The sequence below is a fragment of the Kogia breviceps genome, chromosome 18 (genome assembly GCF_026419965.1).
Source record: "Kogia breviceps isolate mKogBre1 chromosome 18, mKogBre1 haplotype 1, whole genome shotgun sequence".
NCBI classification, from domain to species: domain Eukaryota; kingdom Metazoa; phylum Chordata; class Mammalia; order Artiodactyla; family Physeteridae; genus Kogia; species Kogia breviceps.
In genome coordinates this window covers 12,775,403-12,803,339 of record NC_081327.1, presented here as the reverse complement: position 1 = coordinate 12,803,339, position 27,937 = coordinate 12,775,403, and the positions used below count along the sequence as shown (strand labels likewise).

The window sequence follows — 27,937 nt, the reverse complement described above, 5'->3', positions numbered from 1 at the left end:
ACTGCGCTGGGCTGTTCCTGTCTGGTGATGCAGGGACCACTCTGGCGTGGTCACCTCTGGGTAGGCGCTCAGTGAACTTTGGAATTTAGGAAGAATAAACCCCTCGCCCTCAACGTAAGGCTGAAGCAAGATGGGCAAAAACCACAGGTTTCCAGTATGAGCACGTCTGCGACCTCTCCTCCCACCCAGAGGCCCAATCCAAGAGCGAAGGCGCTCGGACGTGGTCAGCAAACCCACGCGCAACGGCAGCCGGAGCCCCGAGGTTCAACCTGCGAGCGCCGGCCCCTGGGCTAGGTCCCACCGGGGCGGAGCCAACGCAAGTCCCGCCCCTTTACCCCACTGCCAGGGGCGGGCCCAGGTGCGCCCTGGGAGGAGGACGGCCGCTCAGGTGCCTGCCCCCTGCGCCTGCGCTCTAACGCGTCCCACCTCGCCAGGTGCGCCCCGCCCCTTCCCTGGCCTTCCACCTTCGGTAGCAGCTTCGAGGCAGCCGCCATTATCTCTGGCGCCCACGGAGCGTCTTGGGTGTGTGGCAGGGTTCTGAAGGGTGGGGGGAGTCCGGGGCAAGCGAGGAGCGAACTAAAGCATCGTGGGCGCAGGAGGCAGAGTGTCCGCACACCAAAGGACCGAGAAAGGTGCTTCCCGGAGACTTCCCGTGTGGCGAGGGCACGCGCGCACCTGAACGCGACGCGCTCCAGTGCGCGTGCGCGGCAAGGGTCTTCCCGCACCTGATCGCGAGACCCCAACGGCGGGCAGCTCGAGGCCTAGCCTGGGCGGACCGGTGGAGCCCGTCATGGCGCAGCTGTGTGGGCCGAGGCTGTACTGGGCGCTCCTCGCCCTGCTGGCATCGCTGCTCCTCTCCGGGGCTGAGGCGGCCGACGGAGAACGTGGCGTCCACGGTGAGGGCCCGGGCGGGTTTCCTGGGAGCTGTGGTGGGCCGAGAGGCCGAAGGCGGGGTGTTAGGGGCAGGGTCGAGGGGGTAAGTGGGGGTCTGAGGAGGAATTGGCGGGGGAGGAAGTTGGGGGCGACTTGGTGAAGCTCAGGGTGTGTAGCTAGACTGAACCTTGGGAAAGAGGTTTGGGAGCCCTTGGGAGTGAGGACAGGCGGAGGAGCCCGGGCTGGGAAAAGTTTCCTGTGAATGAGGGAGGAGACTAGCGCTGTTGACCAAGAAGAGTGGCAGTGCCCCTTCCTGTGGCAGGAAGGAGGTGAGGGGCCGAACAGAAGACCAACCTCTTCCTGGCAGAGAAAAGTTCCAAGAACGCCCAGGGAGGCCAGCCGCAGCGGGTGGGGCTTGGATTCGGTGACCTGGTGGCCGTTTTGGCCTCAGCGAAGAAGCCCTCACCCCCACCTTTTTGGATATTGGACAGCAGCCTCCTGAGAAACCTTTCTGGTTCAGTTGCAGCAGAGTGGCTCCAAGAAGAAGGGTGTTTCTCAGTGATATCCAAAGGAAGGAAAAGAAAAGCAAAAGTGTTGGGGGGGAAAAAACTTTGTCAGGGTGCAAGGGGGGGAGCCTCTTGGTATAAGAAGAATATTGGCATTGAGAAGCTGGGCCTGAATTTCTTGGCCTGGTCCTTAGAGGTTGGTGGAGGGTAAGGCTCAATTTAAACCTCTAAACTCTCTGGAAGTTTGGCCTGAAAGGTCTTTCTGAGCGAGTGTCGGTCTAACCTTACTGCTTCAGACAGCCACAAGGAGGCTTTGAAAATAGATATCTTGAAAGAAAAATTCGTTGGTTCAGCAGAAGTTATTGAGCCCCTGTTATGTGTCAGGGGAAGTGCTGGCAGCAGTGATAGCAGTTGTGACTCAGACAAAGCCAGGTCTCTGCACTTAGAGAGCTTATATTCTAGTGGCATGGACAGAGACAGGGAGTAAACATTCAAATAAAGAGCACTCACCACAGTATTAAATTACTAAGACGTAATTGAACGGGGTGAAGTAGACAAACAGGGATGAATGATGGGGGCCACTTCAGCTCTGGTTGTCAGGGGAGGTCTCTGAGGACAGTGACGGCTGAGGTCTAACATGAAGAATGAGCAAGTGGCAGCGACACAGAGGCTTCAGGATCCAATTGGAAGTAGTGGAGTACAAAGGCCTTGAGGCTGGAGCAAGCTTGGTGGTATTGGAGGAAAAGAGATGACAGCGTGACTAGAGCAGGTGTGTGTTGGGTGGGGGAGGTGGGGGATTGGAGAAGGATGCCAGGTGGGGGATTGGAGGAGGATGCCAAGTGGGGAAAATAGGCAGGAGCCAGGTAGCTTTATAGGCCAGCATCTTGGATTGAAAGAAGGAAAGCAGATGTATGTGCACCAGGTCATCGCCTTTGGTGGCTTCTGAAGACTCTTAATTTCCCTATGCCTGAGGCAGAGAGGAAAAATTGAGTTGGGGGGTGGTGAGTAGTGTTAAGAGCCAGTGGGGAGAGACTTAGCTCCAGGGAATTAGGAATGCAGGTGTTGATCATTCTTGTGGTCTGAACTAGAATTTGTCAGCCCTTCTGGACTTTTTTAGAGGAATTAATTATGTTAGGATATACCTTCCAGTTACCTGGCCTGGGATTTTATCAAAACTGAATTTGGGGCTAACATCTATTGCTTTCTTTGAGCTCTTGTGCATTACTTAATGCTTGAAACAGCCTTGCAGTGGTGATGAAGTTACAGATCTTGCCTAAGGTCACACAGTAGTAATTGATAAAGCCAGGTCGGGCTGCAGAGGCCTTTTCTGTTTGTTCCCAGTGGCTTCCCCAGCTGTTGCAGCTGGCTGGACCTACTGACCTTTCAGAAGTACTCCTATCTGGCTGGGTGAACTAATGCCCTTGCTTATCTGAAGTTCTATTTGTATGAAAGGTTTCAACAGCTTAATTTGAGGCAGGAGGTAGTTTTTATCCCTCCACCCCCTTCTGATTGCTTTGATTTTTCTCAGGAAGCAAGGTCATCCATTAAGAGTGAGGTGTTTCTCCAGCCACACACAGCTGCACAGGTACCTCCAGATGAGTATGGTGGAGGTGGGTGTGTGTGTGTGTAGTGAATGTGTGTAAGGGGGTGATCATAATGATCTGTGTGAAGACATGAGGGGGCTGAGGGGTAGTGGAAAGGAGGTAGGGCCAGTGGATTGTTGGAGTTGAGATTTTGAAGGGACTGAACTAGGAAGCTAGGATACAGTGGGCAGTGAGGAAGATGCATGAAACTGAGGTTCTGAAGAGGCTGCAATTATTGAGACAAGGTCTAGGTGTGACCATGGGAGGGAGCGGCTGCAGGGAGGGCAAGATCACTGAAGGAGAGGAGGTCTAGGAACCAAGAGGCCAGGATGGTTGGAGGATCGCCTATCTGGGTATGGAAATCACCAAGAATGATGCTAGGAGCAGCAGTGGGAGTGACAGTGAGCCAGGAGCTAAAATCATGGAGAAGTGAGAGTAGTGACCTGGATCAGCAGATGACCCACAGGTGGGATACGATTTACTCTGATGATGAGATTCATAACTGGGTGTTGAGGGTGGAGGGAGAATGGTGTAGAAGCAGTGCCCTCTTGGAAGGGCACAAGAGAAGCTATATCCTCAGGGGAGAGCTGGGTTCAGTTAGAGTAAGAAAGTTACAAGAATGTTCAGAGAAGAGATTGAAGAAATGAGAGATTTTGCTTAAGATAGGCCATGAGTATCAGAGACTCCAGGAGTTGGGGGAAGGGAGATGCTGACAAAACAGGATGTATGGTGATGAAGGGTAACTGGAGTCTGGGGCTGATGTGGTGATAAGCAAGTTATAGGAGTGTCACATGGTCTCGAGACTGACAATGTTGGTGAGGCACTGGGTGGTGGAAGGCAGATAGGAAGGGGTGTGGGATATAGTGGACATTTGGAGGCTTGGCAGAGTGTCCTGACTCCAGACCTTTGCAGATGGAGGTGGGGGAAAGATGATACTTCTGTGGGTGTTCAGGTGTTCGTAGCATTCAGGGAGAGTGCCAGTCTGCATGGAAGCACGTAGAGATTATAAACTGGCTGTACCCAGAAGGCCTCAAACAGGCTTTATGAGACTTGTACAGTTTCTAGGATTGAGAATTTTTTATGAAATATTTTTATTTTTGGCTTTGCCTGAAAAATATGAAGATCTGGCAGTGCCAGTCCAGTGTTCCCACATAGCACCCATGGGGTGGTACCAAGTGCTTCTTTTGGGAAGGACAAAGAAGACTGTCTTTCTCAGCCTGTATTTATTCATTTGGCCTGCCCTGTATCTTCTAAGCATTAGAGTTGTGACTCCCATGTTAAGAGTATGCCCCATTTAGGAAACAAAGGTAGATAAAACATAATAGCTACTTATAAATTGTACAGTGCAGTGTGTGTGTGTATGTGTGTTATTGTTAGGGAACACCCCTTATCAGGTGGCCACAAATGTGCATGATTTTTTAATGTCTTCTCGGATGATAAGTCCTGGTATTTGGAGTGGCCCTAAATATATAATTTTGATCAATACAAGGGCAGATAATATATTCCTTATCAGAATAGAACCTCAAAAATTCCTTTTAGGAGTGGTTAGTTAAGTGTAGTTCCTGCTGCCAATAACTTATGCATCAGAACTTGTGTTAATGGTTCCTTGGGCATCAGAACTTGTGTTAATGGTTCCTTCGCTCATAGCCCTTTGTTGATTGTTCTTGGGAATTTCCACTGGAGACAAGTGCAGCAGCATTCACGTGAGAGCCTCCACCACACTTTGAAGTGATCTTCCATGTGCATCAACCTCTTCGATTAATTAGTTTCCCCAGAACTTTGACTGAAAGAGTGAACTTTCCAGTAAATCTCCAAGAAGCATGTTATTAGTCACCACTCCTTTTTCTTCTCACCCCCATGGGTAGTTGTAAACTGAGTAGTCAAAGAGAAGATGACAGATAAGAGGGAAAGTGCAGCTGGTGTGGGTGATCAGCTGGGAGTTCTTCAAAGTAGCATCTTGTAGTATTCTTGTCCTTCACAGAAGAGGCACTTATTTAACTTGCAGGCAAGACAGTTTAGTTGCAGGACAGTTTGAAACATTTATTCAGCACATATTTATTGAACACCTGCCAAGTGCCAGGCAGAGTTTTAGGCTCTGGAAACAAAGCACTGAATGAAACAGATGACACCCTCCCGCCCCAATCCATGGCAGTTACATTGTAATGAGAAGAAGATAATACAATAAATAAATGAACAATGAATAGATAATTCGGTGATGAGTACTATAAAGAAAAGTAAGGTGGGGGGAGGGGTAAATTAGGAATTTGGGGTTAACAGATACACACTACTATATATAAAATAAACAAGGACCTACTGTATATCACAGGGAACTATATTCAGTATCTTGTAATAACCTATAATGGACAAGAATCTGAAAAACAGTATATATATATATATAATCATATATATATATAATCACTTTTGTTGTATACCTGAAACATTGTAGATCAGCTATACTTCAATTTAAAAAATAGAAAAAAGTAAGGTAAGGTTTGGTGTGCTTAGTACTAAAAACATGGCCTTTGAGGCTCAAATGGTGACTATACCTAAAGAACATTGAGGGGCTTTCCTATAGGTCCACTGAGGGAAAGTGGACCCTTACCACCAGAAACATTCCTTTGCCCTGGTCAGTATTTGAGAAGTCAGCCTGTAACAGAGAAAGCCAGCCCCAAACCTGCTTCTCATTTTACCTATCCCCAGAGTCATTTGCAACATTCAGGCTTGTTTTCAGGTAGTTGGCCAGGCAGCCAAACCTCTGTTTGCCATGTCCTGAGACTGACAGGCCAAATAAGGGATGAGGTAGCTTGTGATTCATGTGAGGCAGGAGAGAACCCTGAAGGGGGTCACACTGAAATGACTTACCCCAAAGAGGCCTTGGTGGCCCATTGGTCACATGACTATGAGGAATTTGCAAATGACCCCAGAAGCATTAGTGTATGGATTATGGATGTCCTTGTGTGATCCTGGTCACAAATGTCATTTCACTTGTTTCTGACAAGACCTTTTTGAAAACTTATGAAGGAGTGCTGGAACTTGGATGCTGAGGCCCATGAACTTTGGAATTAGTTACTTTGAAGTTTATTTGAAGTACATTTTTCATTATTGGAAAGCCATTTTAGAAATGAGGGCAAGTGTTTGAGATGGATCTCACCAATGGGGTCCAGGGTCCCTGGCTTCAGAAGCCCCGTAATCTGAAGTTCCTGAGTTCATATGTGGTACTTTGTCCGTGTTTATTCCAGGGTCAGTCATGTAGAGTCTAGGGCATGTTTGGGGTGGAGGTGGGGATGAAATAATATTAGATATTATAATAGTTTTTGACCTTTCAAAGGGCTACATAGATAGATATATGTCTGTGGTATTGAAATTTAGTGTGGTTCTTAGGAAAAACATGTCTACAAAGGCTCCTGGGGTGGGGTGATAATGGAAAAAAAGGTTGAGAAACATTGCTCTAGGTAGAGGGTCTGTTAGCTGTAATCTGTTTCTGAAAATGGTCCATGTTTCAAAAAAGGTTAAGAACCCCTGAATGTGAATTAACACATGAAAGGCTTTGAAATTACTGTTTCCTTACAATTTTTTTTTTTTTTTTTAACATTTAGGACCTTTTTCTAAAATTTGTGGAGTTTTTTTTGGCTGCGTTGGGTGTTTGTTGCTGCCTGTGGGCTTTCTCTAGTTGCGGTGAGTGGGCTTCTCATTGCGGTGGCTTCTCTCGTTGCGGAACACGGGCTCTAGGCGCACAGGCTTCGGTAGTTGTGGTACGCGGCTCAGTAGTTGTACCTCACAGGCTCTAGAGCACAGGCTCAGTAGTTGTGGTGCACGGGCTTAGTTGCTCCATGGCATGTGGGATCTTCTTGGACCAGGGCTTGAACCCGTGCCCCTGCACTGGCAAGTGGATTCCTAACCACTGCACCACCAGGGAAGCCCTTCATTACAAATAATTCAGATGGAACACTGTGATTCTAGTTATGAATTTAAGTAAGGTAGAATTTATAGTCCTGCTTGAGTGATGAGTATGAGGTGACGGTAGGAGTGGTGGTTTGCATTGTGCTGATAGTTTATGGAATGTGAACCTTTATATCTAAATATTTTATATCTAAAATGCCAAGATTATACATCTAAAACAACAAGATTTTATGAGCCTTATAATTTAAGTTGGATTTGTCATTGTAAATGTTCTTTCCTCATAAATACCTAGGGGTTATTTTAACGTTTCTGAATTACTTATCCTAATAATGACAACTTCCAGGCACCCGAACCTAGTGGACGTGGGTAGTTAGTAGCTTTCTGTACTAGAAACAGAAGCCCTCAAGTATGTAGAACCTATCCAACTAACCAAAATAGCTGGATTTATAGATCCAGCTAAATAAGACTGATTGTAAAATAAATGTCAGTAGAATTAAAGCAGCCTTGAATATCTGCCTCCCTCGTATTCAGTACCTCTTCACTCACACAGAACTTTAATATTCTCTCATTCCTTGGTGAAAAGATAACTTGAAGTCCAAATGGGTAACCAAGGTATAATTTCTCTTATTTTCTTGTCTCTGACCTCTTAATCTCCTGGTACTGTAGTGTTGCGTGACTTTGATCTGTGTGACAGTCTGCCATTGTCTTACTGTAGGTGAAGATAAGGAATTCTGTGTCTTCAGGCCTGGCAGGTGGTTGCACAGCAGAAAAACAAAGGGAAGGAGTGATGGTTGAGCTGGTTTGATCAACTCACTGACTTGAGTTTGTACTTTGGTTTTCCATATCCCCTCTATCCTGTCAGTCACCACATTCAGTTGGACTTACTAGTGAAATGTGTCATCCTACTCTTTATCTTCATTCCCACTGTTCCTACAGTAGTCTGGTCTTCATAAAAATATAATATCTACTACTTATTCAAAGCTTTGTGCCAAATGTTTTAAGCTCTTATAATGGAGTAAAAAACTCCTTTAATTTTCACAGCACTCTTAATGATTGGTCCCTGTGTCAAAGAAGTCCCTTCCATTTGAATTGTTTTTAAGAAATGCATCTGCAAGTCCACAGAATTTAACTCAATGGGACCTATGGAGGGAAAGCCCGCTGAATCTCCCCATTTTATTACTCACCAGTGAATTAAAATTACATTGAACAAATGCCCTTTCCCAGACAGGCCATGGTCAAGATAGCCTCAAGATTAATAAATGGTGCATTCCACAGCAGGAAACAAAAGTCTAGGTGTCACAAAATGGGACTTATTGCTAACAGACTTGTCAAAAAACATTTTTATACTAAGTAGATCCAGAATGGGTACAAATCACACAGAGAGGCCTTCACTTCAACTTGGGCTGAGTTGTATTTATAATGTCCTCAAGTTAGTTCTCTGCTAACATTCTCAGCTTTCACCGTAACCTGAAGGAATTGTAAAGAGGAAACTCTCCTGTTTACTACAGAGAATATTTCTGATACAAGATGTTTGGGATTTTCCACATCAAGCAGTTCTCAGCAGACACGGATTGGGTGTTTGGCAGTTTAACTCAATTCTGAAACCGCAGGGAGTGAGCATAGATCCTGTAGGTTAAGGGCTCAGTCTCACAAGACTCCCTGTCCGCCCTGCAAATACCAGTCAAAGTCTGAGGTTGTCCCCTGTCATTTTCACTAGCCTGCTATAAATCAAGGGTTGCCATGACCCCCTCGGATCCAATTTGCTAGAGTGGCTCACAGAACTCAGGGTAACACGTTTACCAGTTTATTATAAAGGATACAAATGAACAGCTAAATGAAGACAGAGGTCTGGAAGGGTCCTCAGTGTAGGAGCTTCTGTCCTTGTGGAATTTGGGGTGAGCCACCCTTTTGGAATATGGATGTGTTCACCAACACAGAGGCTCTCCTAACCCCTTCGGTTGGGGTATTTTATGGAAGCTTCGTCACATAGGCATGATTGATTATTAACTCAATATTCCACCCCTCTCCCCTCCCCGGAGAATAGGGGGTGGGGCTGAAAGTTCCAACCCTTTAATCTTGCCTTGGTTTTTCTGGCAACCAGCCCCCATCCTTTTTTTTTGGCTGTGCCACAAGACTTGTGGGATCTTAGTTCCCTAACCAGGGATTGAACCCTGGCCCTCTGCAGTTAAAGTGAGGAGTCCTAACTGCTGGACCGCCAGGGAATTCCCCCAGCCCCCATCCTGAAGCTTTCTAGGGCTCCCCCAGCCACTGTCATCTCATTGGCATACAAAAAGACAATCGTACTACTCCAGAGATTGCCAGGGTTTTAGTTCTTGTGTCAGAAATGTGGGTCAAAGAACAAATATTAGAATAGAACATGCTCCAGCTCTCAGGAAATTACAAGGGTTTGAGGAGCTCTGTATCAGGAAGGGCAGGTGGGGAGAGACCAAATACATATTTCTCATTATGTCACAGATACGATAGGTCTGTAATCAGAGCTTTGCCTTATTTTCCTAAGCCTCCCAAGAGTCTGATTTAGATACTCTAAGCCTCTAAAATCTGTACTTTTTTTTGATTAGCCAGGCCTAAATCAGAGAATATGGGGCTTGCCAAATTGAAGAATACTGGGTTTATACATTTTCCAGCTTTATTGAGAGGTTTATACATTTTTGTTGCATGTATTATTGTTCCCTTATTATGAGTGAGGAAATGGGTGTGCAGGGAGGTTAGGAAAGCTGCCTCCCACCCCCACCCCAAAACAGTGGGCTAGTAAGAGGTAGCCAGGAATTCCTGCACACACTGGTCCTTTACCAGAACAGCTTCCTACAGGCCCTGTCCTCTCATCTGTCCTACACACTTTTGCCGAGTGACTCTTCCTTATTGTGTCATTTCCCTATACCAGAGCCTTTGCTCATTTCCTTTGTACCTTGGGTAGCTTACAAGCCCTTTGAATTTAGGGTGTGACTAATATTTTACCTTGTGTGATTTTCTTTTTCTTCTTCTATCCAAGCCAGTCTTGTGGCTCTAACTTAATTGTAAACCCCTGGAGGTCAAGGACTACATTCCCAGTGGGTGCCTTCTATGTGGGATGGCTACTCAGCTCAGTTTACCTTAGAGGGTTCCAATTTATGCCACTGTGTTTCCCACGGTAACTATTAAGAATACCCCTTTTCACTCTGAAAAGTTTCTTGATCTGGAGGATAAATTATGTGATTGCCCTATTTACATATATTAGCTATTCACCAAACACTTGTTGCTTACTACTGTTCAAGATACTAGGGAATTTAGTACATTCAGTTTTATTTACCATGAAAAATTTAAGCAAACAAAAGGGATGACTATGATCCACTCTCCAGATAAAACCCTTAAAGAAAATAAAGTAATGCATTCACAAAGTTAGAATACTCAAATTGTACGAAAAGATACAGATGGAAAAGAAAAACTGGAAAAGCTTCTCCCTCCTTTAGTCTCTTTCCCTAAAGGTAGATAGATTCATATCTAAATTAAAAATTTAAAAAGGAATCATAATATTTAAACCATTCTTTTGCTTTTTTTCTCTCAGACACTTTTCTATACCAGCACATACGTAGTTGTCTATTTTTAAACAGCTCTGAGTATTCAATTATGCGGATGTCTCACAAGTTATTTCACTAGCACGAACAGGGTGTTCTGGTGGTGAATTTTCAGCTGTTGTAGGTCTGTGCGCACCAAGCCCTTTGTGGATGTGGTAATAGTTGCCCGTGTTCTTTGAAACTCTTGAATTAATTGATTCTTCCTTGTTTGCTTTTTGATACTGAGGAGTGAACTGTATTCTCTCCTATTTTTTTGTATAAAATAGTATTTTCAGATGTCTGAGGCTTATTGTAGCAAATCATTTCCCTTTGGCCATTATCCTTAGAATTCTAAGTGGCTTTAATGAAAAGAGTAGAGCTGTTTTTAGTGATGGAAGGGTGTGCTGCAGCATTTTTGGCAAAGGATTAACCTGAGGAAGGCGTGGTCAGTGTTGTCATAGAAATGTGAGCCCTAGGAGTCTATGTGATAGCATCTGACCACACCTGTAGGATGTGCTGAGTTCTATGACATGACAGGGGGTGGAGGGTGTGGAAAATCTGAGCAGGGTGTTTTTAGCAACAGTCTCTAAAGAAGTGATTGGCAAACTGCAGCTTGTAGTCACTGCCTACGTATGGCCTACATGCCAAGTGTGGCTTTTGCATTTTTTTAATAGTTGAAAAAAATCAAAAGAATATATTAAGGTGTAAAAATTATATGAAATAAATTTTTATTGGAATGAGAGCCATGGTTGTTCATTTACATATTGCCTTAGGCTGCTTTCATGCTACCATGACAGAGTTGAATAGTTAGGCCAGGTGACCCCATGAAGCTTGAAAGAAAGGCAGTCCTTGCTTTGCACAGTTTTCAACATGCACAGATTTCACTTACTACAATATATTAACTGTGAGTACTTGGGTACAGAACAAGTTTCAGCTACTAGCTCTTCAGTCACAAATCACTGTGTAAATTACACATATGCATAGTGATTGGTCACTGCACATCTGTTACTCAGTTCATACACAGCAAAGCATGTAGTTGTGTTGCTTGTTTCCCAGTATATGTGACAGTTTACAATCACTAGAGGAAGTTGGCCAAAAAAACACGAAAGTGTAGCAAAGAGAAAAAGTGATAACGCTGGAAGTGAAATTCCAATTGAACATAAATGGAGTGATAGAAGAATGAGTTAACTGTGGGAATGTTGACACTGCTTGCCATTTGAGACCTGATATGCAGCCAGAGGAGCTTACCGACAGAAATGAGGAAAGTAGTTGTGACAAAAAAAGGATGATCCAGTGGAAGTAATGCTGGCAGAAACTTCCACGAAAAGTCAAGCAACTCTCAGCAATTTTGTGTCATTGAAAGAGCAAAGGATAAAATGTTGGAAGCTGATCCAAACCTAGAAAGAGGTGTGACACTTAACTAAGGTGAACTGAAAAGATGCTTGCTCTGTATCATGAGTTATATGAGTAAAGACCTTCACAAGCACTGTTCAGAATACTCTTGGTGACTTATTTATTTACAAAGAAGATGAAACACTTCGATTCTCAAGTTTCTTTCTTTCTTTATTTATTTTTGGCTGTGTTGGGTCTGTTGCTGCGCACAGGCTTTCTCTAGTTGCGGTGAGTGGGGGCTACTCTTTGTTGCAGTGCGCGGGCTTCTCATTGCAGTGGCTTCTCTTGTTGCGGAGCGCGGGCTCTAGGTGTGCAGTCTTCAGTAGTTGTGGCGCACAGTTGCTCCGTGGCATGTGGGATCTTCCCGGACCAGGGACCAGGGATCGAACCCGTGTCCCCTGCATTAGCAGGCGGATTCTTAACCACTGCGCCACCAAGGAAGCCCCAATTCTCAAGTTTCTAATGTTTTGACTTATAGTGTACTAAATAAATATTCATTTTATTTTATTTTTATTATTCTATACATTTATTCTATACATTTATAGCCCACAGTTTTTCATTTTAAAGGTCACGGAACCATTATAATTGTTCCCATTGCTCTGCATGATTTCACACTATTCTGCCTGTATTTACTATTTGGCCCATCATAAAAAAAGTTTACTGACCTTCGCTCTAGAGAAGACAGATGGGGGGAGGAGAAGGACCATTTTATGAATGGCTGCAAGCTTGTGAGGTGATCCAGGGCTTTCTTATTATATACAGTGAGGCAAGAAGTTGGTGTTCTTCAGTTTATAGCATCCACGGGAGTAAAAAAGTGTATCAAGGGACTTCCCTGGTGGAGCCGTGGTTGAGAGTCCGCCTGCCGATGCAGGGGACATGGGTTTGTGCCCCGGTCCGGGAAGATCCCACACGCCGCGGAGCGGCTGGGCCCGTGAGCCATGGCCGCTGAGCCTGCACGTCCGGAGCCTGTGCTCCGCAACGGGAGAGGCCGCAGCAGTGAGAGGCCTGCGTAACGCCAAAAAAAAAAAAAAAAAAAAAAGAATCCCCCTGCCAATGCCGGGGACACGGGTTTGATCCCTGGTCCGGGAAGATCTCACATGCTCCAGAGCAACTAAGCCTGTGCACCACAACTACTGAGCCTGCGCTCTAGAGCCCGCGAACCACAGCTACTGAAGCCCACGCACCTTAGAGCCCGAGCTCCGCAACAAGAGAAGCCACCGCAATGAGAAGTGTGCACACTGCAATGAAGAGTAGCCCCCGCTTGCCTCAACTAGAGAATGCCTGTGCACAGCAATGAAGACCCAATGCAGCCAAAAATAAATAAATAAATTTTAAAAATTTTTTAAAAATCTCAGGCGACTTCAGAACCAGAGAAACCTGTTTTCTATGACAAAGACCAGTCTGTTTGGCAATTTTGTGATAGCCAATGTTGAAAATGCCTGCCAGGGTTTTGTAATTTAGCTTCATATGTCAGATAATGTGTGATTTTAACCATTTTTAATACTTTTCCAAGAGAACGTTACTGTTTCCTAAAGGCAGGAATTCCATTTTTCCATATTCTGAAGCAAGTGTACCCAAATTTGGTACCCTTCAGCTTTTCCCTGTTATTCTGTTTTGAAAACTTACAGAACGTATTTAATTTTGCACTAGCATTTGTGAGCACAGAAATAGAACTTGAAACATATTTTTCATGATTGTTTTCCAAAACTATTCTGAGACCAGTATATCATTTTGTCATCTCTTAATAAAAACAGTTATTTATTAAGGAATAACTTCCTGAAAACTGTCCAACCGTGGCCCCCTCAGCCTTGGCCAGTTCTTTGGTATGGTGCTATCTGTGACCCTGTCATTGAGTGTCACCATAAACAGGCCTAGCAGAGGGCCTGGCCTTAGTGAGCCCTACAGTTGTGATGAAGCCTTGAGGAATGTTTTGGCTTTTAGGCAACTTCAGTTTCATGTTTTTCCCACTGCCTGTCACTATAGTGGTTTTTTTCTTTCTTTCCATCCAAGGGGTCGTTTTGTTTGTGCCTGCGCTCTCTGATCAGACCAATTTGAATTCATATCCAGCTCTGCTGCTTGCTTAGCTTAACCTACCCAAAGCCTCAGTGTTCTGCTTTGTAAAGGGCAGGGGTGGGGGTGTTACTGCATGAGTCACAGTTTTATTGTGACTGTTAGAAATCGTGCATAGAATGTGCCTGGCATGAAGCTTAGTGAAGGCAGTGAAACGGGGTGTCAAGAAATAAGTCATGCTCTGCATTTTGGTTCATTTTGATTTTAAGCTGGGTCTACCAAAGTATAGTATTTCGACTTTTTGGAAGTTTTTTTTAAGGAAGATGATAAGTCATGGAAGTCATCTTACATACTAAAGTATTTCTGGCTTTTTGTACAAGCTTTTTGGAGAACAACAAAAGAGAAAATGCACTGATGTTATTTGGAGTGAGGTGAAGAACATGTGGCCTTTGTTTCCTAAAGGAACATTCTCTCCTTAAAACAAACCAAGCAAGCAAACAAAAACAAAATCCTTTTTCATGAGATTACTTCCTTAAGCCTAGAGAGTAAAAATGTATATGATGGAAGCTTTAAAGCAGTTTAGTTAGTAAAAGCATGTGACAAAATGAGACTTTTCTCCATTTGACAAGGATCCTCCATACTCAGAGAAGGGACTCTGTCTTGACACAGTAAGTGTGTGGTTAATTTTCATCTTAATTGAACCTAGCTTTGGCCAACTAATCTGCTCCTTAGAGCTCTTTTACTCTAATCAAATTTATTTTAAAAAGAGATCAGCTTTTACCCCAATTAAAAAAAGATAAAAACAAAAGAAAGAGATTAGCTTCTCTTTTTATTATAGGAATTTTCAAATGTACACAAAGGAGTGAAAACAGTTTTATGAGTGCCCATAGACCATCACTCAGCTTCAACAATTGTCAGCATTCTATCTTTTCAGATATACTGTGTTTTTAGTCCAGGTTCTCTCCTAATAAAGAGACATTTCTAAATTCTCCTGGGACAAAAATGAAGTCACCCCCATCCCCTCCTACCCTACCCAAGGAACCTGAAAATAAGACTGCTTCTGAAACTTAAACTATGAGATCAATGTGTGATCATTGACAGCAGATATGAGCAGCGATCTGACACAGAATAGCCTCTCAGGCCCACAAAATTTGTAATGAAGGAATCATCACATCTACAGAAAGAATGGTGCAGTCAGGAAGAGGCATTGGTCAGTGGTGGAAGTCAAAAAAGTAAGTGTTGCAGAGGCAGACCTTGACTGTGCTCTCTTGACCTAAGCGCTTCCTGAGCTGTCTGCTGCAAGCCTCTAGTCTGCCTGGTAGATCCCAGTAGAGAGTAAGTTCACAGGAATCCTACGGAAAACTTCCTTATTGTGACTCCAAGTCACCTGCTCCATTTCAGCTTGCTATCCGAGGTGGTATGTTGGTACACATCCACCCTGCTGGACGGTTATTTTCTCAGTATCCTGTGCGCTTTGTTAGCAAGTTCAGCATCCCTGTACCTCATCAGCTCTGGGGCACTAAGAGTGCCTGTCTGAGCCTACAAAGATGAGGGCCAGATTCTGTGCAGTGTTTACTTCACCAAGGTAACTGCTCTCCATCCCTAGATAAGCTTTTCCCTCTTCCTCTTTATGCACCCTCAGGCTTCTATACCTGCACAGAATGTATCTGGCACCCTTGCTTATGAAAAGCCACCAAATTCTCACCCTTTATACTGTGTTCGCCCTGCTGCATTCTCTGCTGTGGTGTCTGGCAGTTCCCGCCTGGCTGGCTTGAGCTTTGTTTGGCCCCTCTCAGGTGTTTGTTTCAATTGAGACATAATTCACATTCTGTACATTTGACCCATTTAAAGTGTACAGTTCCTCCCTCAGGGTTTTTGTTTAAAAGATTGTACCTGAAGCTGCTCAGGAAGCAAGGACACAAAGCAGTCAATGATCCCCAGGGCTCTCAGCTTGGCAGGGCATTGGATAGGCTGTTGCCAAGCCTCGGCAGCAGTGGGGTGCTCTCGCCTTGATGTTGTTTTCAGTTTTGGATCATAAGTGGATCCTGTGGGTCCTCTCCATCGTGTCTTGTTTTTAGCAGTGCTGCCTCTGGCATTTGACAGCCATGTGGATTGGGCAGAAATATATACCAAAGAACTCTTCTCCTTCCGTGTCTTCCCTGGACCTTGTTGATTGCGTTTGTTTTGTGACCTTTGCACATTGTCAAAAGTACCTGTTCCAGGTGCACACCTAGCTGGTTCTGGTTGATGTTTTATATGGACAAAAGGTGCCTGGGCCTATTTTTTTAAAAAACTGATTTAATAAAGTACTTATATACCATAAAATCACTTGTTTTAAGTATACAACCCAATGACTTTTGGTACATTTACAGAATTGTACAACCATACCCCCAATCCAATTTTAGAACATTTCCATCAGCCCCAAAAGATCCATCCCTGTGCCCATTTGCAGTCACTCTCTGCTCCACACCTCCAACACCAGGCAAACACTTCCTGTCTCTATTGATTTGCCTTTTCTGAACATATCATATGATTCCATTCATATGAAGTATCCAGATAAGGTACTTTTTTTTTTGGTTGCACTGGGTCTTAGTTGAGGCTCATGGACTCCTTAGTTGCAGCAGGTGGGCTCCTTAGTTGTGGCATGCAAACTCTTAGTTGAGGCATGCATGTGGGATCTAGTCAAATCCGGGCCCCCTGCATGGGGAGCGTGGAGTCTTATCCACTGCGCCACCAAGGAGGTCCCCAGATAAGGTACTTTAACTGGTGATTTCATTGATGGTTGCTTGCAAATTAACAGCATTTTTTTTTTTACTTCAGAGTATGCTTTTTCTGCTGTACTAGTTACCTGTGATTTTTTGGTGTGTGTGTGTGAGTTTCTTGGGGTGTTTTGTTTTGCATAGTACCAACCTTTTTTGTCCATAGATAGATGTTTTGTGGAACATTTGGTTTCTTGCCCATCGTTGTGATGTATTTTGGGAAATTCAAGAGAAGCACAAATCCTGCCCTCTGTGCTTTTGAAAGGCATCCCCTAATTGGTGAGGTAAACCTAGCAAACATGCAAACAACTAGGGAGGAGTAAATGACAGCATATAACCAAGTTTTGGGCCTTGGGATGTTTATATTTGAGATGTTTATGAAGCACCCTGTGCTAGGCCCAGGGCAGGGTGGAATGCCCTTATGCCAGAAGGCAGAGATGTAGGAGGCCAGGGTGTAGGGAGAGGTGATGTGGACTCGTGATCCCAGGAGGGGGTGATATGGTGGTGCAGAGCACACGTTGAATCACATGGTCAGGTTACTCCCTTTCCAAGTTGCTTTCAATCCTCCTGATTCCTCCAGGAGAAAGTCTCATTCTAGTGTAGGTGATACCTCCAGCACTTGTTTATCTGTCCCTTTTTAAGAGAGAGCAGATTTCTAGGCCTTCTGCAGGCAGATGTATCTGGTTGCAATTATAACATTTTTCTGTTTTCCTTGTACTAGAGTGTGGCCAGGTTTTAGGACACCTTGTAACCCAGGCCCATCTTGGTGTGCTCAGATGGGGGAGCCATCATAAGCGCTGAAGCAGAGGAGTGATCTGAGTTGTCTCTGGAAGGTTGGCAGTTGGGGGAACTAACATTAGGGAGCTTCTTTCTGAGGCTCTGTGGTAATTTGACTATGAAGTGGCCTATCCTGGCAGAGTAGACAGGAAAAGTTAGGAAAGGTCCTTCTGTGGGGCGCTAAGAGCACCAGGCCGTGCGTTTCCTTCCTGACTGTGCATTGCCAGCTCTGGGCTTTCTTTCTTTCTTTTTTAAAAAATTAATTAATTAGTTAATTAATTATTTTTTGGCTGCTTTGGGTCTTCGTTGGTGCGTGCAGGCTTTCTGTAGTTGCAGTGAGCGGGGGCTACTCTTTGTTGTGGCGCACAGGCTTCTCATTGTCCTGGCTTCTCTTTGTTGTGGATCACGGGCTCTAGGTGTGTGGGCTTCAGTAGTTGTGGCTCGTGGGCTCAGTAGTTGTGGCACATGGGCTCAGTAGTTGTGGCTCATGGGCTGTAGAGCGCAGGCTCGGTAGTTGTGGTGCACAGGCTTAGTTGCTCTGTGGCATGTGGGATCTTCCCAGACCAGGGCTCGAACCCATGTCCCCTGCATTGGTAGGTAGATCCTTAACCACTGAGCCTCCAGGGAAGTCCCAGCTCTGGCCTTTCAGTGCTAAGCTCCCCTTGGCCCAGTGAGACGGGCACATATCCAGAAGGATCCTGCAGTCTGGTTTTTTGCCTTTGAAAGTCCTCCTATACTGGATGTGTGTGTGTTTGATATGGCAGGGACAAAATCAACACGCAACTGAAATTCAGTTCAGACTGGTGGGTTGGAGTCTTTGTCGTTAGATGATGCCTTCCTATACAAAGAAGGAATCACTAGGTAGGCCTGATGGCGACACTTCAGAAACAGCTCACAGAGGAACTTTGCTGAAACTTAAGGCTCTGGTTCTCTTGGGGCTCTGGAAAGCTGTGGGCCTTCTCCTGCAGGTCTGTGCATGTTCTGTCTTGCCAGAATTGCCCTGCCAAGCTAACTGGTCTCTGGTTGGTTGTGTTTTAGATTTTTGCCGAGTTTCGAAGAGTGTGGGAAAATGCCGGGCCTCCATCCCTAAGTGGTGGTACAATGTCACTGATGGATCCTGCCAGCAGTTTGTGTATGGAGGCTGTGGAGGGAATGACAATAATTACATGACCAAGGAGGAGTGTCTTGCAAAGTGTGCTGGTGTCACAGGTAAGACAGTGCTGTTGGGGAAGTTTTATTATCTAGAGACACTTTATTAGTTGGGACATAGCTGCCTTTTGCTCTTTGCTAGTTCTTCACTGCTGAAACTGGGAAACGTTTCTAATAGCAGAAGAAACAGGCACAGTGTGAAGGTCGCCCACACGGTGGTTTCACAGCGGTAACCTCCATCCTCTTCCCAGAAAGGGGAGAGTAGGCCGCAGACTGGAGCCAGGGGAGGGGTGACATGACTGTGTCTTCTCCCCAACTTCCCTTCTCCCACTACTGAGAGCAGGTCCCACGCCAGCCCTGGTATGAGCAGAGTCCTCCAGGTCTACCCAGACGGGCTGCCCCCCTTGCTTCCTGGGCATTTGGGTTATTTTTACCTTTGGGACAAATGACTTGAGAAGCTCACCCAGCCAGCCAAGTTATGAATCAAGTTAAAACTAGAACATACTTCTGGAATCCATCCTTCTCTCAGCCTTCGTGAGGGATTCTGTGGAATCAAGATAATGTTGAACCTGAGAGCCTCCCAGTGTAAATAAAAATCTAAAGCCCCACAACAGTGTGTACTGGCTCTGAACGGAGCCTCGAGAGACTCCTTGAGACCTGATGGCAGTGTGATATTGGCCCTCTGGGGCCTGATCCTTCCTAGGTGTTCCAGAGACCCGAGGATTGGGCCAGCCAAACTGTCAAAGATTTTCATTGGCAATTTCCTTAACAATGTTACGGGACTTCTTGCATCCTTTCCTGACAGCTTGGTGTCAGTGTTTGGGCTCTGGATTATGATTCTGTGTCAGAATGTGCTGGTGCCCTCAGTGCTCACCACACTGGCTGTAATCTCTCTTGACTTTGAACTCTGCATTCAGAAATCAGATAAGCTTATTAAAGTTGTGTGTAAAGAGAGGAAGACAACAGTGGTCTTGGCTGTGAACTGAGGTTTAAAACATAATGGGCAGACACACAAGCCCAGCAGTGACTGAGTGCCTTGAGGAACATTTTACTGATCTTTGTGTGCTCAGTGCCCGGCAGGCGCTCAACAAGTGTTTGGAGAGCCGAGGTGGCTGATATTATTATTTTTGGATCGTACAGATGAATTCCTCATTTTGGGGGCGGGGGTGGGGGGGCAACTGGCAACCTTACCAGATGGTGATGGAGAAAAATACCATTTATTTTGTGTGGTTTTCCACCATCAGCTGTGATCCAGTGTCAGGGAAGGAATTAAGGGGAAATGTTTTTTGCTACCTTTTCTGATCAAGAGTTGACAGTGGCAAATGTACATGCCGTCTGGTTACTCCTTGGTTTCTCGGGGGAAAGTTAAGTTTTAAGAACATAGGCAGTGGACAGTGGGCATGAAGGCGGGATGTCTCTGCAAGGAGCCACAGGGTGTGGTGTTTTGCTGGGAGAAGGCAGATAGCTATCTTCCTAGAGATCAAGCCAGAGTCTGGCCCCAGCCTTGAGGTGCCGGAAAGCTCATTTGCTGGCACCCGAGCGTGGCTGCACTGCACAGCTACTGAGGCGTTCTCTTTGCCAGCATATTTTCTCCCAGGCAGGCAAGCTCTGTGGGGAGCCAAATGATAATGAGAATGCCAGTTAATTAATTAATTAATTAATTGATTAATTATAATGAGAACCAGAACCACCAAAGGGACCAGACACTTCTATTCCTGTGCCTGTACCCTTAGTCTGTGTAGGCAAACCTCTCAGCGAAATTCCCAGAACATTGCTTGATGAGGGGAGAGTCAGAAGTGGGGGAGCTGGTTTGTGATGGGAATGTGTAACGGCATCAGGTTAGGCCAGCCCCACGCCTCTGCACAAGGGAGGGTTCCTCCGTCCTGGACCCTGCCTTTTTTGCACTTCCACACACCCTCTTAGCTTTGTGTGTGTGCAAGATAAAATATACATAACGTAGGGCTTCCCTGGTGGTGCAGTGGTTGAGAGTCCACCTGCCGATGCAGGGGACATGGGTTTGTGCCCCTGTCCGGGAAGATCCCACATGCCACGGAGCGGCTGGGCACGTGAGCCATGGCTGCTGAGCCTGCGCGTCTGGAGCCTGTGCTCCGCAACGGGAGAGGCCACAGCAGTGAAAGGCCCACGTACCGCCAAAACAAACAAACAAAAAAAAATATATATATATATATATACATAACGTAAAATTTAGCATTTAACCATTTTTAAGTGCACAGTTTAGTAGCATGAAGTACATTCACGGTGCTGAGCACACCCTTCACTTTTTAAAAAATATTTGTTTATTTATTTATTTGGTTGTCCTGGGTCTTCGTTGTGGCACGTGGGCTTAGTTGCAACAGGCAGGCTTCTTAGCTGCGGCAGGTGGGTTTCTTAGTTGCGGCACGTGGGCTCCTTACTTGTGGCATGTGAACTCTTAGTTGCAGCCTGCGAATTCTTAGTTGTGGCATGCATGTGGGATCTAGTTCCCTGACCAGGGATTGAACCCAGGCCCCCTGCATTGGGAGCGCATAGTCTTTTTTTTTTTTTTTTTTTTTTTTTTTTTTTTTTTTTTTAAACACACCTGCATCTTTTTTTTTTTTTAATAAATTTATTTATTTACTTATTTATTTATTTTTGGCTGCATTGGGTCTTCATTGCTGCATGGGCTTTCTCTAGTTGTGGTGAGCGGGGGCTACTCTTAATTGCCATGCATGGGCTTCTCATTGCAGTGGCTTCTCTTTGTTGTGGAGCACGGGCTCTAGGCACACGGGCTTCAGTAGTTGTGGCACGTGGGCTCAGTAGTTGTGGTTCATGGGCTCTAGAGCACAGGCTCAGTAATTGTGGTGCACGGGCTTAGTTGCTCCATGGCATGTGGGATCTTCCCGGACCAGGGCTCGAAACTGTGTCCCCTGCATTGGCAGGCAGGTTCTTAAACACTGGGGAGCGCATAGTCTTTTTTTTTTTTTTTTTTTGTGGTACATGGGCCTCTCACTGTTGTGGCCTCTCCCGTTGCAGAGAACAGACTCCGCACGCACAGGCTCAGCGGCCGTGACTCACGGGCCTAGTCACTCCACGGCATGTGGGTTCTTCCCAGACCAGGCACGAACCTGTGTCCCCTGCATCGGCAGGCAGATTCTCACTGCGCCATCAGGGAAGCCCCAGGAGCGCATAGTCTTATCCACTGTGCCACCAGGGAAGTCCCACGCCCTTCACTTTTTTAATTCAGTGGGTGAGTTAATACAGTTCAACAGGTTATTTGGCCCTGGAAGCCATTCTGTCTTTTTATAATGTCATTTCACACGTCTTTGCTCTGATTCCCAGCTGGTTGATCTTAAAATTTAACCCACAAAGGCAGTCTTGGTTCCTTATTTTCCAAGTTCTGGCAGGTTTGTGGTCCAGCATGTGCACTGAAGGGCCCACGTAAAGGAGAAATGGGAGTCGCTGTGAGAGGCACACAGGATCAAGCCTCCTCAGGGATACAGCTTGTTTTGTTTCACCAGGCAATCTTGGAGGTACACTTTCTCACTGTGCTGTTTATTTGTCCTCTTGTAGTAAACACCATCGATGATCTGTCCAGGAATGGAGCAGATTCCTCTGCCCCAAGTGGTAGGTTCTTAAAAAGACCCAGGGTGGAATGAGGGCCATCCAGATGGGTAATGTGAAAGGACATTTGTATTTGGGCATTGTACAAGGGCTTCCACCTCCTGGTTCTGTTTACTCAGAACTGGCGAACAGGGGCTCTGCCTGGGCTGCCAGCTTCTGGCTCCTGGCCAGCATCCTTCCGCTGGGGAGTTCAGCAGACAAGAGGACTGAGGGATTCTACAGTGCTTCCTGGCTGACCTCAGCTTCCTCCTGGGGGATAAGGGATTGTGGCTACTGCTGCATGTAGCTCAGGCCCCTTCCCCCACTTTGGGCTGGCTTCAAGTCCCCTGGCCTCAGCCTTCTTGCTGTCTTCACTGCCCTACCCCACCTCCTTGCTTGCTGTATCTCCTTTGCTCCTTGTCGTCCTCGCTGTCCATCTCCCTCCCTGCGCTAAGAGTCCTCTGTCTTCTGCCACCCCCACCGCCATTCCCACTGCAGTCCTTGATCTGGAGCTTTGTGTTAGCTTGCTTTGTAGTGCTGACAGCAGCTGCCCCATTCCTCCTTTATGCTTAAAGGACTCTGCATCAGGAGCCGGGGGTGAGTGGTTCAGATGCACTAGTAAGTCCAGTCCAGCTTTCCCAAAGGCCAGTCCCCAGGCAGTGGGTTCTGCTGGGCGAGACCTGCTGTGGAGGGAGGGAGTCCGCCCGTACCCCATTTGAGGATGGCCCCCAGTCAGCCACTGGCTACACACTGGTTGCAGTTTTGATTCTGGTCCTTTGACTCTGACATCAGCACCCACATGAGAGTGAGCATTTATTAGTTCAGTGGGTTTGCAGAATGCTGAGAGTTAGGTTAAAGTCACTTTCCAGTTTTGCTAGGCTAGGAATCCTGTGACTGTCCTGACCATTGCTTTGCCTGGCTTCATTGCTTATTCCCAAGCTGGCCTCTGCAAGGTCATCCAGAGCCATGGGGCACTGGCATCATAACTCTGGTTTCTGTCCTGTTTCAGAAGAAAATTCCCCCAAGAGAATAAGGGACCCTCCTCCCTTGTCAGAGAGTGGACACCTCTGGTCTTCCTCATCACCCCAGAAATTGTGGCTAGGATTAGTTTCCATAGTAACCCCTGAGGTGACAGGCAGGCTTCCCCATCCAGCATTCATTCTGTGTGTGCCATAGAGCCCATTAGGACTGGGAGGTGATGGAGCAAAGCTGCCCACAGAGGGGGGCTCCACTCCCTTACAGGTGCCAGAGTGTCTACGCTCCCTCAGTGAGCCCTTTTAGACTCAGCCCCAGCTAGGCAATGTGTCCTGTGTCCATTCCAGCCTGCCTGACATGGATGTTTTGTGTTTCAGTTCCCAGAAGGCAGGATTCTGATGACCTGTCCAGTGATAATTTCAACTATGAAGGTATAACTTTTAAAAAACATGTTTTCTTACTTAATTGGGAATTGAGACACACTTGAGGATTTCCATTAAGGGTATTGTAGAGCAGGGCTTCCCAACCTTTCCCAGGTGTTAGGAGGCATGAGGATGCCCTGGGACACCAGGAAGCAGGGTGTGCCACAGCACGCCCTTGGGAAGCTTTGCTTGAGAGGCAGCATGGCATGCAGGCTCTGCCTCCCACCAGCTGTGTGCTGTGGGCGGGATACTGTAGCTCTGCCTCAGAGTCCCTGACTATGAAATGAGGGACCTAGTTCAGACCTCTCTGAAGGTTCAGAGACCAAGTGAACACATGTAGAGCCTACAACAGTGACTGACATAGAATAACCTCTGTAACAGTGTGGTCTGGCCATAAAGAGAAAGATATCTGAAAATGTGGGCTAGAATGGCCACGTCTGTAATGGCCAAGTTTCTTTTAACAGAGAGATGTTTTCCCCATTGGCTGGCAGCCATATGACTGCTTGGGAACATTCTAGCTCCATTCACCTTTCCTGGGCCCTGCTAATTTGTATCCCTTGGGCTGTCTCACTCCCAGAACACTGCACCGCCAAGGCCATCACCGGGCCTTGCCGCGCATCCTTCCCACGCTGGTACTTTAATGCCGAGAAGAACTCTTGTGATAACTTCATCTACGGCGGATGCCGGGGCAATAAAAACAGCTACCTCTCCAAGGAGGAGTGCATGCAGCGCTGCTTCGGTGAGTCTGCCTAACTCCTAAATCCAAGAAACAACCATGGGCAGATGAACCCTCCTGAGAGGACACCAGTCCCTTTCCTCATCCCTAAAATGAAGGCCTTGGAAATGCTGTCATTTGGACTCTGCCCTTAGTCTTCTCTGGCTCCCTGGTGGGAAGGGGTGGGCTTTGGCCCCAGCTATTGGGTACATGTGTCCTAGATCCCTACCGGGGTGGCAAGGTCTCAGAAGAGCTGGAAGAAGTCTCTCAGAAAGAGCGTGAAGGCCCAGGGCTGAGGGGAATCCTCGGGTGGCTGCAGCTGTGAGGGGAGGAGGGCTGAAAGCTGACCTCAGGGTTGTGTGTTTTCTTCCAGGCAAGCAGTTGTATCCTGCCCTGCCCCGCACTAAAGGTAAATGGCCTCTTGCCCCCCTCTACCTGCCTGCCTTGACTAAGCTCAGCTGTGTTTTTTGCAGGCTCATGTTGTCTCGTACACATCATCCTTCACTGTAAACATCGTTTTGTTAGAAGGTCTTGTTTCTGCACGAGAATGGCCAGGCAGCTTGGAACATGTGGTGGATGTTTGTCCCATTGTACAGTGTACATAAACGGGTTAGGAGTGAGGCCGTCTCTGCCTAGGCAGCCTGGGGGTGACTGGGGGACACATCCTACTGTTTTAGGTGTGTGGGATCTGCTGCATGCAGGCCTGGGACTAACTCCAGGTTTGGCGGGGGAACTTCACTGCCATGGGGTGTACAGAGTTAGTCATGGGTGATAACAAAGGAGGATGGAAAGCCCTTGCCATGTGTGGGTGGAGCATGGCCCCAGCCGGTGCTGTTGTCCCCAAGCAGTCTGGTCTGACAAGGATGCTAGGCCTCCTCTAGCTTTTGTTTCTGATTCTGAGCCTGAATCATGGATGGTAGTGTTTGCACAAAACACCTGCCACACTGGTTTGGCCTCTTTCCACCTGTTTCCCTGTTAAGGAGTCCAGGCCTGACCTGTGTGTCTGCTCTGCTTTAGAAGAGAAATGAAGCTGGAACCTGGTTTGCCAGGCATAGGGATCTGGAGGGTTGGAGATGGAGAGTGAATTGACCCTGTCCAATTCTGCAGCCAAGTGGGGAGAGGGAGCCGGGTAGCTGCCACAGGAGGCCACATTCCTTAGGTGGAGCCCCACCTGAAGAAAAAGCATCTTAACTGACCAGTGGGACTGCAGTGGGGCAACCACTATTAAATTTACCTGGGCAGTTAGGAGCATGAGTGTCCCCTCCCAGCCCTGCTCTGAATATACCCATGCCTCTGCCCTTCCCTCTTTCCACAGGCAGCCACCCCAGCCAACTGCAGGGCCACATCTTTCTCTGTAGCTGGTTGGGGGAAGGGAGGGGGGTGTTTGTACACACACACCAGAGATGTGTGCTTTTCCTGTACAGATTGCCCCAGAGAGGTGGCAGGGTAGTACAGAGTTGAAGTGGGGATTTTTTGTTCAAAAAGGAGGAACACAAGTAGCCACTCTTGTCTGTGTGCACATAGCATAGCACCTCCTTTTCTCAGGAACCTAATTCTCAAGACTGTAGGGACTCCTTGAGGACTTCCTGTCAAACAGTGTCAGTTCTCCAGAGCCTTCTGGGTTGGGGTGGGGGGACGTCTGGCCCAAGGGCTGCTGGTCCTCCTCCCGAGCCCACATGGACACTCTGGCTATAGCCGGCCTCGTCCTGCTGGTTCTGAGGCCTCTCTCTCATCCACAGTGGTGGTCCTGGCAGGGCTGTTCGTGATGGTCCTGTTCCTCTTGCTGGGAGCCTCCGTGGTCTGCCTGATAAGGGTGGCGCGGAGGAGCCAGGAGCGCACCCTCCGTACTGTCTGGAGCTCTGGGGACGACAAGGAGCACCTGGTAAAGAACACTTACGTCCTGTGAATGCCCTGTCGCCAAGGGGCTGCCCTCCTCAACACCCTGTTAATGAAGAGAATCTATGAAGGGAGGAGAGACAAGTGTCGAACGCGTGTGTGCTTTTTCAAATAGAGTGATTTGTTTGTATTTGCGCGACCATTAGGGCTTTTGGCTTGTTTGTTAATCCAGAAGGTAGGAGGGCTGCTCCCTGGTCTCCCGGGATGGGTTTGCTTTGGAAATTCTCTTAGTGAAGGGCTGTGCACGTTGCAGATGGTCTAGCCCTAGATCGGAGTCGGTTCCTCTTCGATTTATTTCTTTGCTGCAGGTATAGTTTTCTTAGCTTATGTTGAATCCTGTTGCCTCCTTTCCCATCACAAAAGTGATGTTTTAATAGTTTCCTTTGTTTGTTTTCTGTTTTTTTTTTAAGTAAGCAGAAACATAAGTTTTTAAAATTAGGATTCTGAAAGGAAGAAAGTAAAATGTACAAGTTTAATAAAAACGGGCTTCCCTTTTAAAATAAATTTCAGTACGTGCTTTTTTTCTTTGTGGGACTGCTAATTTAAACTCTTACCAAAGTTACCACGGGACACTACATGAGATGTCCCATTCTAGAAACAGATTCCTTAAAAAAATAGTATCTTTCAGATCTTCTTGAATGAAATACATCTTACATTTCAACTGAGTGCCCATAAAGTTTCACCAAACAATACTTAGCCTTACCACCTGTGGTAAGCTCTGATATTTTCTTATTCTATTTCACTTTTTAAAAATTTCGGTCTTAGGGACTTCCCTGGTGGCGCAGTGGTTAAAAATCCGCCTGCCAATGCAGGGGACACAGGTTTGTTGATCCCTGGTCCGGGAAGATCCCACATGCTGTGGAGCAGCTAAGCCCATGTGTCACAACTACTGAGCCTGCTCTCTAGAGCCCGTGAGCCACAACTACCAAAGCCTGCATACCTAGAGCCCGTGCTCCGCAACAAGAGAAGCCACCCCAATGAGAAGCCTGCGCACCGCAACAAAGAGTATCCCCTGCTCACCGCAACTAGAGAAAGCCCGCATGCAGCAACGAAGACCCAACACAGCCAAATAAAATAAATAAAAAATTAATTAAAAACAAAAAGGGAAAAAATCTTAAAAAAAATTTTGGTCATACCACACTTTTTTTTTTTTTTAATGACCCACTGTGGCATCCATGGTTTTTTTTTAAATTTATTTAAAAATAAATTGGAACAAAAAGACAATAAGCCCTCCTTTCTTCGACCCTTCACAGAAATCCCTTCGGGCCAAAAGGCCACATTGTATACAGACATACCTCCTTTTATTGCACTTCGCAGATACTGCAGGGTTTTTTATTTGTTTTTTCGGTTTTTGGTTTTTTTTTTTTACCAATTGAAGGTTTGTGGCAACCCTGCGTTGTCAGATGATGGTTAGCATTTAAAGTATTTTTTAATTTATTTTTAATTTTTAAAAAATTTTTAAAATTTTTTTTTAGCGGTACGCGGGCCTCTCACTGCTGTGGCCTCTCCCATTGTGGGGCACAGGCTCCGGACGCGCAGGCTCAGCGGCCATGGCTCACGGGCCCAGCCGCTCCGCGGCATGTAGGATCCTCCCGGACCGGGGCACGAACCCGCGTCCCCTGCATCGGCAGGCGGACCCCCAACCACTGCGCCACCAGGGAAGCCCTAAGTATTTTTTTTAATGTATGTATGTATGGCTGTGCCGGGTCCTCGCCTCTGTGCACGGGCCCTCTCCAGTTGCGGTTAGTGGGGGCCACTCTTCATCACGGTGCAGGTGTGCGGGCCTCTCGCTGTCGCGGCCTCACTTGTTGCAGAGCACAAGCTCCAGATGCGCAGGCTCAGTAGCTGTG

General features: G+C 46.5%; 1 protein-coding gene across 1 annotated transcript; it reads left to right on the top strand.

Annotated features, from left to right (window-relative positions):
• Nucleotides 1-43: 43 nt before the first annotated feature.
• SPINT2 (serine peptidase inhibitor, Kunitz type 2) lies at nucleotides 44-26,611 on the top strand. Its single transcript, XM_059045080.2, has 7 exons — nucleotides 44-896; nucleotides 18,390-18,560; nucleotides 22,050-22,103; nucleotides 23,432-23,485; nucleotides 24,054-24,215; nucleotides 24,565-24,600; nucleotides 25,931-26,611. Exons 1-7 carry the CDS (start codon nucleotides 791-793, stop codon nucleotides 26,095-26,097), a joined length of 750 nt encoding a protein of 249 aa, XP_058901063.1. The 5' UTR covers nucleotides 44-790; the 3' UTR covers nucleotides 26,098-26,611.
• Nucleotides 26,612-27,937: the final 1,326 nt, after the last annotated feature.